Here is a 13,701-nt window from a genome sequence, read left to right as displayed (position 1 = left end):
AGACAATAGCTCCAAGCTGAGAGATGTCAGGATCTGTGGGAGGAATGTGCAAAGATTTATGAGGCCCATATAGTCTAAAGGTTTATACCAACTGCAGTGGATTTTAGCTCCGGTCCTGCTCCCTTTATTCTGCACCAGAAGGATTCCTTCAGAACAGGATGGGGAATCATTAGCCATGGTTCTTCAGTGCAGGTCCAAATTAAAACAGCTTCAGGGCTATAATGCTATTTTCCTGAGCCAGTATTTAGTAGGGAAAGAAACAGTTCCCACTTACACACATTTTAAACTTTGGATGACATCCAGCAAGAGAAAGAATCTCTTTCCAGCCCCCCATTTTAGGGGAAGCAATTTGCACAGGAGTCAAACTGGCCTTGTATTTTTGTAATAAAGAAGGACCAGGTCATTTGTGGTGGTTTGGGGTTTTTTGTTTGGTTTGGGTTTATTTGTTGGTTGTTCAGTTTGGGTTGGTTTGTTTTTAAGATAAGAGCTGGGAGACAGCTATGATCATTGATGACTTAAACTGAAAAAGAATATGTTTATTGCTTTGAAAATTTAATATCTGTAATCATTTCCATAACTAGCTAAAGTTTTAGTTTTCCTATGTAGTTGGCTTCTCTATCAGCCTTCTTCCAAGAGCCCTAACATCATCCTACAGAAAGAGGAAGGTAAGCCATGTCTCCTCCATGGACTCTTCTGTCCTTCATGGAGAGAAAAGTATTAGATAGTTATTAATTAGTAGATAAGGAAGCAGCAGTATCAGAGGATGGAGCTGAGTTCCCAGCCAGCTGCTGCTGGCTGATCACTGCTCACAGTACTTACTGCCAGGATGACTCTGTCCCGCTCAAGAAGATCAGCCAGCTTGTGCAGGAGTCGTCCTCTGCTCAGGGCATCCATTTGTCTCCATGGAGAACCCCTCTGGAATGCTGCCTTTGCTGCTTCCACTGCATTATCCACATCAGGCTAGAACAGCCACATACACAAGAAAACCTTAGGTTACAAGGAAGGAGCTGGATAATGGCAGAGAAACCCCAGCAGGCCGCTTTCTAGATGATGCTGTGGTGGCTAAAACCAAGTTGTCTTACAAAGCCACTTCCATTTTACTCCTGGATTTGAACCCAAACCTGCAATGTATTTTAGGCTTGGCCTGGGCTCATAAAAAACCTTAAGGTCAAAGTACCAGTAGGGTCTTTCAAAGGGAATTCAATGCAACTGGTTTGTTTACAAAATAATCCAAATTCATATTCCTGCTGATACAGGATGTAAGTGACACTGGGGGAAGATGGAGAAGCAAGATCATAGAATCATTTAAGTTGGAAAAGACCTTTAAGATCATTAAGTCCAACCATTAACCCAGCACTGCCAAACTCACCACTAAACCATGTCCCATCATTCCATCCCACTGGAACTAATGCCAGTAACAGTTAACACACTAAAGTTCCCTTAGGTCCTAGATCACACTTTAGAACATTTCTGCCAGATGGGAAGGGTTCAATGCTCTGACAAAGGCATTTCACCTACGTAGACTTAGTGCCACTCTCCCTCCCCCTGCCATCCCTAGAGAAGCTTTCATGCATTTGCTCTGGCCACAGCATGCCCTGGACTCCTCCCTTCTCCCCACATACACTGATTAAAAGCGAAGCCAAGGGCAATGTCCTGACTCAGTGAAATCAATGGGAACACTGCCATCAGCATCCACAACCCCAAGCATACATAAAACATACCTCACCCTGGCTTTGGACAGAGTCCTGCTCTATGTAATGTCTGGCAAAGCCCTCAGCCCACTTTGCTGATGGAGAACTTGCACCTCACCATAATATGCGGCTCAAGGGGGTTGGAAAGGAGGGAGGGTTTCAGGCTTTTATCATTCCTCATAGCACTCCTCCAATTGCTGTCATTTATGTCTTATCTCAAGTCTCATTTGGATAAAATTATGAAGTAAGCCTCTGCACTGATCCAACAGGGTCTGGCCATTCTCCCCTCATGGGGAAGTGTGTGGGGCTCAACCAATAAAAAAGTGTTATGGAGAGACAAGTTGCCTTCTTACAGCAAAAGTTCATGGACAAAACAGCAAGCTGTCACCCACAGAACTGTCACCTTACACTAGATTTGGCTCCTTTTCTTTACAAGATTACACAGCTTTAAAATAGTCTAACATACTATTGGGAAAAGAAATCCACCCTTTGGAAGGGCGCTGATGGGGAAACCATTGTAGGAAACTTGTGCTCATACAGGGGGTTAACAATGGCTCTGGTCAAGCCAAGGGTGCTGGCAAGCAAACAGCCACTGTACAGGCAGGTCTGTTCTGCCTGGGCACCATCACCCACAGGCAGAATGAGTCTTCAGAGTGGTTCACTTCAGTTGAGTTGATCTGAATTCAAACTGCCACATCACAAAGGCCAGAAAGCACCACCAGCCACTGCACACTTATGTGCTCCCCACTCTGCCTGCTGGAATGAAGGCTCCAGCTGAAAGAAGGCAGTATTTTATGTGACAAAGCAGACAATGAAACACAAGAAGTGTGTCAGGTTTAAATTAGTCTTCCCTTAGCAGCAATTAATTAGCTTCTGTGACCGGGCTGGGAGCACTGATGTGGAAAGCATTTGGGTCTGCACTGGCACAGGCCACAACACAACATGCCCTTGGTACTGTGAGTCTTCCCACCACCCCGGCACTCACAGAACATGGAGGAGATGGCTGTGTGGAGAGATTTTCCCCATCCTATAACCATGGAAGCAACTAAGCCCTGCTGTAGCTCCTGCAGATACTAGTTGTCTTCATTCTTGTCTCCTCTCAGACATGCTGGGTACATCCTGGAGACTGTAGTCATCATCACATACACAAATAGGTTTTCTCAAATCACCCGCAGGAGTAGCACCACCAACTGAGATCTTGTGAGTCTGCACAGCCTCAATAGGCCTGAGAGACTGGCAAAAACAAGGAAATTCTTCAGGAAGGCTGAAATACCATTCTTAATCCACCCTGTTATGACTAGGCATTAGGGAAGTCCGAACGGCATGTTCATTGCAGGCATGTTGCAATAGGTAGGCACGAGGCGTGACAAAGACTCATAACTGTCAAGGTGCCAGGGACACACTGTGTGCATCCTGGTGCTCAGTTCTGATCTACACAGATTTACTGAGCATTACATAAAAAGCCCCACTAAGAGAACATTAAGATTACAAAGTCAAGCATTGCAGCCTCGGGAAATGCCTGCAAACCTTCATACCCACCTTGCACCCACAGTTACACAACCACATACCATTTCCCCCTGAACAAATTCACACTGTTCTTTGTTCTAAGCTACCTCCTCCACCTTCCTCCTCCGCATCAAGACCTGCTCATAGCTGCTCCATTTCTATCCTGCCCCTTTTTCCTCTCTTCTGCCTCAGTAGCTCAGTAGAGACCATCACCTCACTCTCTGAGTAGCAAAAACACCTACAGAAAAGCCTTGCCCTGCTTCATGCTCAGTGTGCACAACACTGCTTCCATTTGTCCAGTAAGGAGAATGCCAGGGATGAGCACACCCAGTAGAGATCGTCTTTCATCAGTTCAATTACTAACTTCTTTGAAAAGCCTTCAAGGTGCACATCTTTGGAAAGGCACTTCTCCAACACAGGGCATGAGCATGCCACAGTTTCTCAATTAGAAGAGGTTATAATGAAGAAAGTAATTCCTTCTCTTTATCAACCTGGCAAACACTTGGACACAAAGCTGTTATTTGGGAGGCAAAAAGCCTCCAAGCACCCAGGGGAAGAACTCATCATTTTATTTTCAATACTTCTTTTATCATACAAGATTTTATCACGCAAATATCCCATCAAGGGCTATTCTATCTTCAATTCTATAACTAAAAAACAAACAAAACCTTTGCCCCTAACCTCATAAAGCATTGGCCAAGATTCAGCACCAGACTAAATTGTCATTGCTGAGATATCAGGTGCCAAATTCTCACCCCTCACATGCAGCCTAAGCAAAACACACTCTGCACAGCCAGGGAGGGGCAGGTTTCTGTTCAGGGATAGGAAGTGGAGTCCTGCTCTGAAAGTAGAGCCAAAGCCAGTACCAGGGACCACCCTGTGCAACTGATCAGCACAACCAAGTATGGTGGCACATGGTGACAAGACACTGGAAAGCACCAAACAACTCACCACTTCCTGTAGTGACTCCAACAGACTCAAGAACTAGATGATCATAAGGTCCTTTCCAACCCTAACTATTCTAAGATTCTAAGTGTGATGTAAAGAGGTAGAAAGAAGAGACTTTCTGCACCCAAGGTGCAGCTAACTTACATTCTCACCTGCAATTATTCTATGCACCAAGTCAGCCACCTATGCTGATTATCCATGGGCAGAGGGCTCCACTGATGGGCTCCAAGGAAAGGTTTACACCCCTGCAAGCTAGAAGCTAAAGTTATGGTTGGATTCAGGCTTGAACAAGTCTCAAGGAGGCAAGCAGCAAAACTGGCCTTTTAGTTCTGCATAACAATTTTCTTTAACCAAGTCATGAAGAGGCAGGTTTAAATACTCATGTAATGCTCTGTAACTGCTTGAGCAGACACTTAGCTCAGGGAACAATAACAACATCATGGTTCCTGCCTAACAAAACACAGTTGCATCAGAATTTGCTTCAGCCCCACTGTTTACATGCCACTGCAATTAAACACAGTTGTGTCCTACCCAGATAGTATAAAGCAATTACACATAATGTTTGGTTCTGCCTCAATCTGTAATTGCCCCATGGATGCACAGACCCTCCATGGCAATAGGTCTGAGAGGCTGCTTTAGTGTCATCCAAAAGAACAGCTACCTTACAGACTATTTGCTACAGGCTGGAGACTTGTATTGCCAAGCAAGTTTGCTCCCATCTTCAGAAGGGTCAGGCTCTATACTCTACAGAGTGTAATACCATTAAACACGTTGCCCCTGCACAACCGGTATCACTCCTACCAGCAAAGGATCTCCAAGTCAGCTGCCTGGCTGGAAATCGGGCATTGGGCCTCACAAGTGTTGAACAAGCTTAGGTACCAAGAAAAAGATACCTCAGCACAGGCAGAAATGCCCACACTGCTCATCACTTACTGCCCAACAGCAATGAGCAGCCCAAGCCCTGGTACAGCAGAGAAGCTGTGATTCATCTTCCCATGACTGCAAAACGCCAGCTCTTTCCCATAGATCAGGCCAGTTGGCCCATACATGATGAGCTATTTTGGACAAGAAGTGTCACATCTGATCATTCCTCACCTCAGACTATTACCAAACCCAAGCAGTTATGTCCCAGGCTAATCTACAGCACACCAGGGACTACTAAACTCTTGAGAGATACTGGTTTGCTTTTAACTGAGAGTTGCCACATTTGTACAGGAGGCCAGAACCCATGACGCCAGTTGGAAAAGCAGCACTACATCTCTAGCAGGAAGTGGGCAGTGTTTGCATGACTGAGCTTAAATTCCCCCAAGTGCTCAGATTATTTGTTGATTGTGTTTAAAAAAGGGCAAGTTTCATCCAGTGTCTCCAACAGAATGCCATGCACCTTGTGTATAACCACTCCAACTCAAAGCCCAAGTTGTGTCAGGGATGTACATACACCATCACTGCTATTTCCTCAGACTGGCTTTCCTCAGACTGGCTGCTTCCTTCCAGGATATAAAACAAGAACAATGCTGAACCTCATCCCTCTGACAGTGCTCAGCAGGCAGTTCCTACCAGCGAAAGGGACTCTGCCAAGTCAGACAGGATTGATCCCACCCAGTGTTAATTCCTGAGCAGCACATCTAGTGTCCCAGACCTCCAGCTTGATGGCCAGATGTACATTGTCATTAAAAGCCACTTTTTCCTCTGTGTGTTTCCCTACAAAAGGAAGTCCCATGGAAACTGCCCTTCGCCTTTCCAACAGGAAAACTTCTTACCTTGTCTCCTTCCTCTATGTCACAAATTTTCTCCAGTGTCGAAGGGTTGTAGGTGGGGAATTTTTTTCCACTCGTAGACTCATGCCATTCATTGTTAATAAATATCTGAAAAGAGAGCAAAGGAAGAGGGATGGGGAAGAGAAAAGGAAAGAGTCATGCAGACAATGCAAATAAAACACAAGGACTCCTCAAAGGTCCCAAGGCTCTTCAGTTTTCATTGATGGCAGAATCAAGGACGTTCAGTCTCTCTCCCAGGGAGACTGTGATACAAACAGCATTTATCCAAGCTAGAACCTGAGGTAGAGAAGAGATGAAAAAGCCTTCATGTAGTTAGTTTTGAGCAAGAGGAGGACAGAAGACGGGGCCCACACAGAATAACACCATAATTTGGCAATGAGAAACAGACAGTTTTTGAAATGCATCTCCATGGGAACAGCAAACAGACACCAAAAGAAACTCGTATGGCTCAGGCAAAAGGAGCCCCTTGTTACATGCTACAAGTGAAATGTCAGCATACAACATGACTTGGTTGTGTGTGTCTTGCCATGGGCTACTTCCACAACTTGCCCCCTCCCAGCACTGTCCAGAGGAGGGTAAGTACTGACTCGGTTCTACCCCACCATGCCTTGTCACAGGCTAGATGCAGCCTCCCACATCACTTGGAATCATTTGTGACAAGATTTAAGTGTTTCAAAATATTGTATTTCTAGAACAAGAACAAACAGTCCCGGTGTTGCGTAACTGAAAATGCATTAAATACTGGAGTGTTGTTACTCACTGTAAACAGAACATGAATACCTATAGACAATTAATTGATTTAACATGCATCTTATTCATGCTGTGATCTAACTTGGCAGTGTTAGATTTTAAATATACTTTAAATAAGATTAGATGAAGTAATCTTTATTAGCAGCCTGTTAGCGGCTGTAAGCAAGTACTTCTACTTGGAAGTCATCCACATTCACAATCTTGTTTATGAGTCTCTATACACTACCAGGAGATTAATGTTGCATCCCTCACATTCGGAATTCCCACTGCTTTGGGTCATAGTTTTCTTTCCTTGGGCAGCTTTTTTTTCCTGAAAGGAGTTTCTCATTACTATTTCTGCAAAAAGCATCTGAGATGCAGTTGTGGAGAAGCTGCACTTTTGGAGCCACCTGTTTCAGACACGCTGAGAAAAAGCAAGTGTTGCCAAAGAATGTTGCCAAGTGAAGTCACAAGAAGAGATAAAACGCTAGAAATATTAACTGGCTTGACACTGATACTCTCAAACTACCTCTGTATTCAAGTCCTGCATCTTAATATTTACGTATTGTAATCTCAGTTGTCTTTCATTTCACTAATGAAGTCATATTATGAATTAGAACAGGAATTGTAAAGTTACAGCATCACGTATATGCTCCCAAACTAAGCATTGGGGAAGGATTCCATTTTTCTTCTGCATTCAACATTAATTCTCTGTGAGAAGGTAGGGATGGGAAAACAGTGTTCCTACGAGAAGTAGTAAAACACAAGACTGACAGGATCAGGCTGTTTTAAATGTAACATATATGTTGGCATCATTCTGGGAATCACACCACATAACCCAACTCTAGTGCCAGGAGTGAGCGCAGAACAGCGTATCAGCCGTTCATGCTTCTTACCCATGATTTGAGACAGGGAATTGTGGACAGATCACTTCCATCACACATCCGTGACAAGCATTAAGCTGCTCTATAAGTAAGATCTTTGTTGAAAAGTTCTCCTCTCCCCCAGCCCCATAACTGGTAGAACCACGTATAAACCCCTCTGCTAAGCAGAGGGGAGCGTGCCGTCAGCTGTACACATCTGGTGAAGCTCAGGGCTTTTAGAAAACCCCTTGCAGTTTTATGAACACTGACTGCTGCTCATTATTTTCTCAGATGCACTGGGAGCATCACCTCAAGTGTCAAATTTGCACTTTTAATTAACATTGGTTTCCACTTTTAAGAGACTACCTTGATACTGTTAGTGCACAGAGTCTCCGGTAAAACTCTAGAGAATAAAAACCTCACATGTTTTAAAACATGCATGGCTGCAGGATTAGATCCCTAAGGAGTATTTAGGAGTGTTCACAACAATAAAAATAACAAAAAACAGAACATTTGGATGTTTAAGAACACCTCTAATGGCCGTGTCCATTTTGGATGCAGGAAAGAGCTGTTTGAGCAGCATTACGCCATTCTGCAATCAGCAGCTGCAGATCCAATTTGCTGCTAAATGACAAGTTTATCTGACAGAGAAAAAGTCAATAAATTTGGGATGTTAAAAATTAACCTCGTCCGGTGGTTACCACTAATTGCTAATCTGTTCAGCACTTCAGATTGCACAATTCAAATCAACACCTCGCCGGATAAGCTATCACTGTTTACTCCTTCTCACCGCACGAGAATAGACTTCACGTCCTGCCTTTTATTTTTAAGACTTAATATAGAAATATAACAGTAATTAATGCACTCATTCAGCCTCTCCAGCTCTTTCAGTCCAGGCACATCATTCAAATTATGGCAGTCAAGGCTCCCCAGCAGTGTAACCAGCCGGGATGTTTTCCCCGCTGCACAAGGCAGCGGGTCAGGCTGTTGTGGAACAAAAAGGCGACTGGGCTATCGCAGAGCTACAGCTGCATTTGGGGAGCTGGGATTCCTGCAGCGGTGCTCAGTTCCACACCAGCGCCAGCCTCACCTCTGGAGGACACAGTGATCACGCTGAGGAGCCTTTGGTTAAATCTGGAAAGTCAGGAATGACCGAAAGGGAGCTCAGTGGAGATGGAGAGGTGTGGGTTTGTGCTGCCTGACTTCTCATCCCATGGGGAAGCCATGGAGGAGCTCTGTTGGCACAGTGAGCCACCACCAAGACCTGTATTAACACCACTCCAGGGCAGCTCCAGAGCCGTAACGGAGCCCCTTCACAAGGCCAGTCCTGTAGGACACTGGCTGTCCTCTACACTCCCGCATTCACCAGGACCGAAGCCCACCATAGCACTGACCCCGCACCCAGCACAGCCCCATCCCACCGCACAGCAGCTTCCCACCTGGTAAGGCCAGCAGAACACAACCCAGACAAGCAGCTGCCTCATGGATAAACCCCTTCTCGCTTCCGCCCGGGCTCACCCCATCCAAATCCGATTTCGCTGAGCGCCAACGTGATGCTAAAAGCATCGACCAGGTTGGTCTGTGAGCGCTGTGCTTGGGAAGATGGCAGCCAGGAGGGACAGCTCAGCACCACAGCCCTCACACCACAGGCCTGTCGCAAATGGGCGCCATGGGTGCCACCCCTCCACAGAGAGATGCCCGTGGGCATCCAGGGCAGCACCACAACTTTAGTGTTTTGGGGGTTTTTCCCCTAAAATTAGTTTCTTGGGGTTTGGGATTGGGGCAACTGCAGCTCCCCTAGCAATACCACAGTCATCTGCTCACTCCAGTCATTCAACCACACTTAAACCCCCAACGAACCTGAAGCCTAGGTCAGCAGGGGGGGGAAAAAAAGGATTAAGAAAAATGACAGTGATGGAGAAAACTTTATGTTAAAAGGATGAAACTTCACCACCAGCCTGTCCCCACCGAGCACCTGCACCGCCTCGGCGATACCCGCCTCCCCTCTCCCGCTCACCTTGGTGTACTTCACCTCCAGGCCGCGCAGGGGCCGCGGCAGCGGCGGCACTTTCCTGTCGGGCTGCCCGTTCTCCACAGCGCCGTTGAGAGCGGCCATGGCCGCGCCGTCGAACCCGCGCCACCCTCTGCCGCTGACAGCCCGCGCCTCCGCCTTAAGAGCGGCGAGCGCGGGGCGCCCGCCCCCCCCGCCATTGGCCCGCCCCGTCGCGCGGCCGCGGCCCTCAGGTACCGGGCGGCACCGCCCCGCCGAGGCTCCGCTGAGGCAGCGGGGCAGGGGGGCGCCAGCGGGCCGCGGCCGGGACCGTGAGGGGAAGGAGGGGGCCCGGTGCCACCCGGGCGGGCTCCGAGCGGCCACCACGGCTTCTCCCAAAGGGAGGAAGCGGCCCAGCACAAGAGGGTGTCGGCATGGAGGGTACCTCAGCTCCCCTCTGCATGGAGCGGGGAAGGGACTGGCTGGAAGGGTCTCCCGTCACTTGCCAACACCCACTACCGACAGCGACATGGCCGCTGCCCTGCCGTCCTCACCTCAGCCCATGACACCTCGTTCTTCGCACGGTGCCTCTATAGGGCTTTCAGGGCTGATCGAGAAGGAAGAAACTTCACATCCAATTACAAAAAGCTGACAGAGGGGAGATTTACAATAGATATTAAGAAGACATTATTAGGACATTAAATTAAAGGACACTATGAGGGTCATGGCGCAGAGTGCCCAGAGAAGCTGTGGCTGCCCCATCCCTGGCAGTGCTCAAGGCCAGGTTGGACACAGGAGCTTGGAGCAAGCTGCTCCAGTGGAAGGTGTCCCTGCCATGGCAAGGGTTGGAACTGGGTGAGCTTTAAGATCCCTTCCTACTCAAACCAGTCTGGGATCCTATGAAATGCCTGGTGTGGAGCAGACAGCAGCTCCTCCGCATCCGTGTGCATACGTGAGTCTGGGACCAGTTTGATCACCTCAGTTTGACTAAAGGACTTCAGCATACCAGTGCAGGACCAAGCCCTCCCGCTGCAACTTCCTACAGTGATAACCAATATACTTGTGTCCTACACAACCAATCTCCAGCACGGTTTTCATAGTAACATACTCAGAACATCGACAAAGATGCTGTCTTTCAAGAAGCCCTAAAGGATATGGAACATGTCTGAAGTGACAGATCTAGGCTCTGCGCCTGAACAAGTTCATTATGCATCGCTTCACTTCATTCTGAATGAAATATGTGTAAGTCTTTGCAGGCTGGGGGCCAGGACACTGGGAGCACCCTTACACCCACACACACATGGAAGATAATACAACATATTTTCCGTATAACAAGTGGCAGGATGCCAGCAGTTATCTTACAAAATGCTTCACAGAATCTGTCATCCCCAGCAAGAGTCAGCACTTTGCTGGAGAATGCTTAAAAATACTCAGCGCGTCCAAAGGCAGACAGCCCGTGATATCACAGCAGCACAAGAGATGGTGCTGATTCAGAAGGGAAAGTACCACTGATGAATCAAACCCCACTTCCCGCATCTTGCAGGGTATTCCTGGAGGTCCTCTGCCCAGGTGAAAGCCTATTTGGGGGTGCTTGGCTCCTGAGAGCTGCCATAACACAAAGGAGGATTTTTGTCCTCCACAATCTTTACCAGACAAGCCATTGAATCAATTTCTATTGAACTGTCAACACTAAAGGACTCATCCACCCTACCAGCTACAAGATGGAATCTCCTCTTCACATGGGAAGGTGCTTCAGTTATAAGTAATTTGTGGGAATATCTTCGTACGCAACGGCAGAGGCGAATAAGCATTATCAGAAAATAAAGGGATGCATTACAACAGCATAAATGTTTGTTTCTGAGTTGTCCATTTTCAACTGTCCAGTTGGTGTTATCCACAAAAGCCTCAAAAGTTGAAGAATCTGTTCAGCACATCCCAGCGTAGTCCTGGTGCCAATAAAGAGGAATTTGGATCTAAGCTATCCTTAGATGTCCTCAACAACACTCCAAGGAGACTGATGGGATGTGCAAGTTCAAGCCTGAGACAGGAGACATTTCTGCCTATTATCTCTGGAAAAGAAATGGCCACTGATCCGTTAGGCCTGGTGACATGGTCTGGCAACCAAACCTGTTTGGACCTCTAGCAATATGGCATTTCTGGTTTTACCAGAATGTATCACAACACTACAGGCAATAACTTGACAGTTCAAATAGCAGGGAGCACGGTTGAAATCGTTACAGAGGTGACACAATATCAATAGAATTTATCCATTTCTGTCTGTATTTTGCCCACAGAAATGCTCAGCTAAAGGGGAAAGTACTCTTGCAACTAGAGGAGAAAATATGTGGGTGAGGAGAATGATGAATAAGAAGTTCCAGGACAAGCCGTGGTGTCCTGGGTTCAGCAGCAGCAATCACTTTTTCTTCTTAGTAGCTGGTGCAGTGCTGTGGTTTTGACTTTTGGCCTGGGGATAGTACTGATAAAGCCGATGTTTTCAGTTGCTGGTCAGAATGTTTACCCTGACCGAAGACTTTGTGAGTCTCATGCTCTGCCAGGGAGGAGGGGAAGCGGGGAGGAAGCAGGGACAGGACACCTGACCCAAACTAGCCAAAGAGGTATTCCATACCACAGCACGTCATGCCCAGGGATATAACTGGGAGTTATCCCGGAAGGGCACGCACTGCTCAGTTGGGCTCGTTTTCGGCGAGTGGTATCGTATTCTCTTCCCTTGTTATTTCCTTTATCATTATTATTATTGGTGGCAGCAGTAGTGATTTGTGTTATACCTTAGTTACTGGACTGTTTTTATCTCAACCCATGGGAGTTACGTTCTTTCGATTCTCCTCCCCATCCCTCCAGGAGGGGGGGGGAGTAGAAACCGCATGGCTGACTTGCAGCCTGGCTTAAACCATGACACGTGGTTAAAGAGTCCTTCCAGTGGGTTTTCTCGCATGGATTCCATGTCTCTTACCTCTCACGAGGAAAACTTTTTACAAGACATTCCTGGGGAAGTTACTTTAGGCATTATTGCTTCTTCAAGTTAACATTGGTGCAGTGTGAGATACATCTAAGGCAAGAGTTCCACATGCAGGATTTGGGGATGTGTAAGACTTTTGAAAAGCTGCACGAAGTGAATGAATTGTCAGTCAGTGACATATGAATGAGCTGAAACAATAAACTTTAACCAATACACAGAGGTGACTGCAATGTTTCCCCTAGGAACATCACAAGAAGAGCAACAAAACGTTCCCCTGTCAAAGAGGTTTGTGGACACTGGTCCCTTGTTGGGCAAACTCATTCCTACCGCAAATGGGAACACCACCACTGGCTTAAGGAGATGAGTGTTTTGTCACTGATGCTTATATCAGATCCACAGAGGTGGAAGCATTCGCTCCCCCAGACTGCTGAATGGATAGCTCAGCAGGAGATGTCCTAAGAGCAACAGCAGAGCCCTGATCAGAACAAGTGAGAGACATTTTATATTCACTCCCATGCTCCAGGAGGGCCATGCCACCATTCAAATAGAAGCACTGAAAAAAATGACGTTTACCTAAGTTTGTAACAGTTGATAAACGTGTCAGAAACAGCCACAAGAGGAAAAGCATCTGTTAATGAAAGGTCACATCACTACTGAGTCACCCTGTTATGTTCTACTGTGGCAGCAGTGTTTGCAGGCATGTCTGCAATATGTGTCCTTAACCTGCTGCACCGCCTGTGATAGCTGTGAATTCCCTGGTACTGTGCTGCTCTGCAGAGCCGTGTCTCACAGGTTTCTAGCTGTGAGCGCACCAGTTCTGCTCTGCCAGCCAGCACAGAGGTTGCCTTTCCTCTGCTGGGTCAGACATACACACTTTTAAATCCACAACCAGGGATCAGACCTAAGCACCCATTTCTGTGCCAAAGAGATGTTTGTGCTATGATGTAGCTGTCTCCCTATCTGCTGTGGGGGTCAAGGGTCTCTGCAGGAATTAATTTCTCTGACTTCCCCACCTCATTTAACCAGAATGAAGGGAATGATGATGGTAACTCATCCTTCAAATACACTCCACTCCTGTATACATGTGTCTTGCCTCCTGGCTCCATACCAGGGAGTTGTATCTGGAGGATCAGTGAAGACATCTCCGGATCACCTGGGAGCATGATGTTTCCAGACAACTTTGGCATCCTGCCCCATGAATGAAGACAGATTTAGCAAC

The 13,701-nt window shown here is 46.9% G+C and overlaps 1 protein-coding gene across 2 annotated transcripts in view; it reads right to left on the bottom strand.

Moving 5' to 3' along the window:
- The window catches only part of ALDH1A3 (aldehyde dehydrogenase 1 family member A3), a gene marked incomplete at both ends in the record, with an annotated part of 31,104 nt that extends 21,473 nt beyond the window's left edge, over positions 1-9,631 (bottom strand). For both annotated transcript variants that reach the window (XM_080626346.1, XM_080626347.1), the window contains 3 exons: positions 820-960; positions 5,906-6,010; positions 9,533-9,631. In XM_080626346.1, the coding sequence (XP_080482472.1) occupies positions 820-960; positions 5,906-6,010; positions 9,533-9,631 (345 nt within the window). The remainder of the gene's footprint in view (positions 1-819; positions 961-5,905; positions 6,011-9,532) is intronic.
- Positions 9,632-13,701: the final 4,070 nt, after the last annotated feature.

This window comes from Psittacula echo (assembly GCF_963264785.1).
Source record: "Psittacula echo genome assembly, chromosome: 10".
NCBI lineage: Eukaryota > Metazoa > Chordata > Aves > Psittaciformes > Psittacidae > Psittacula > Psittacula echo.
This window is presented reverse-complemented; position numbering and strand designations above follow the sequence as displayed.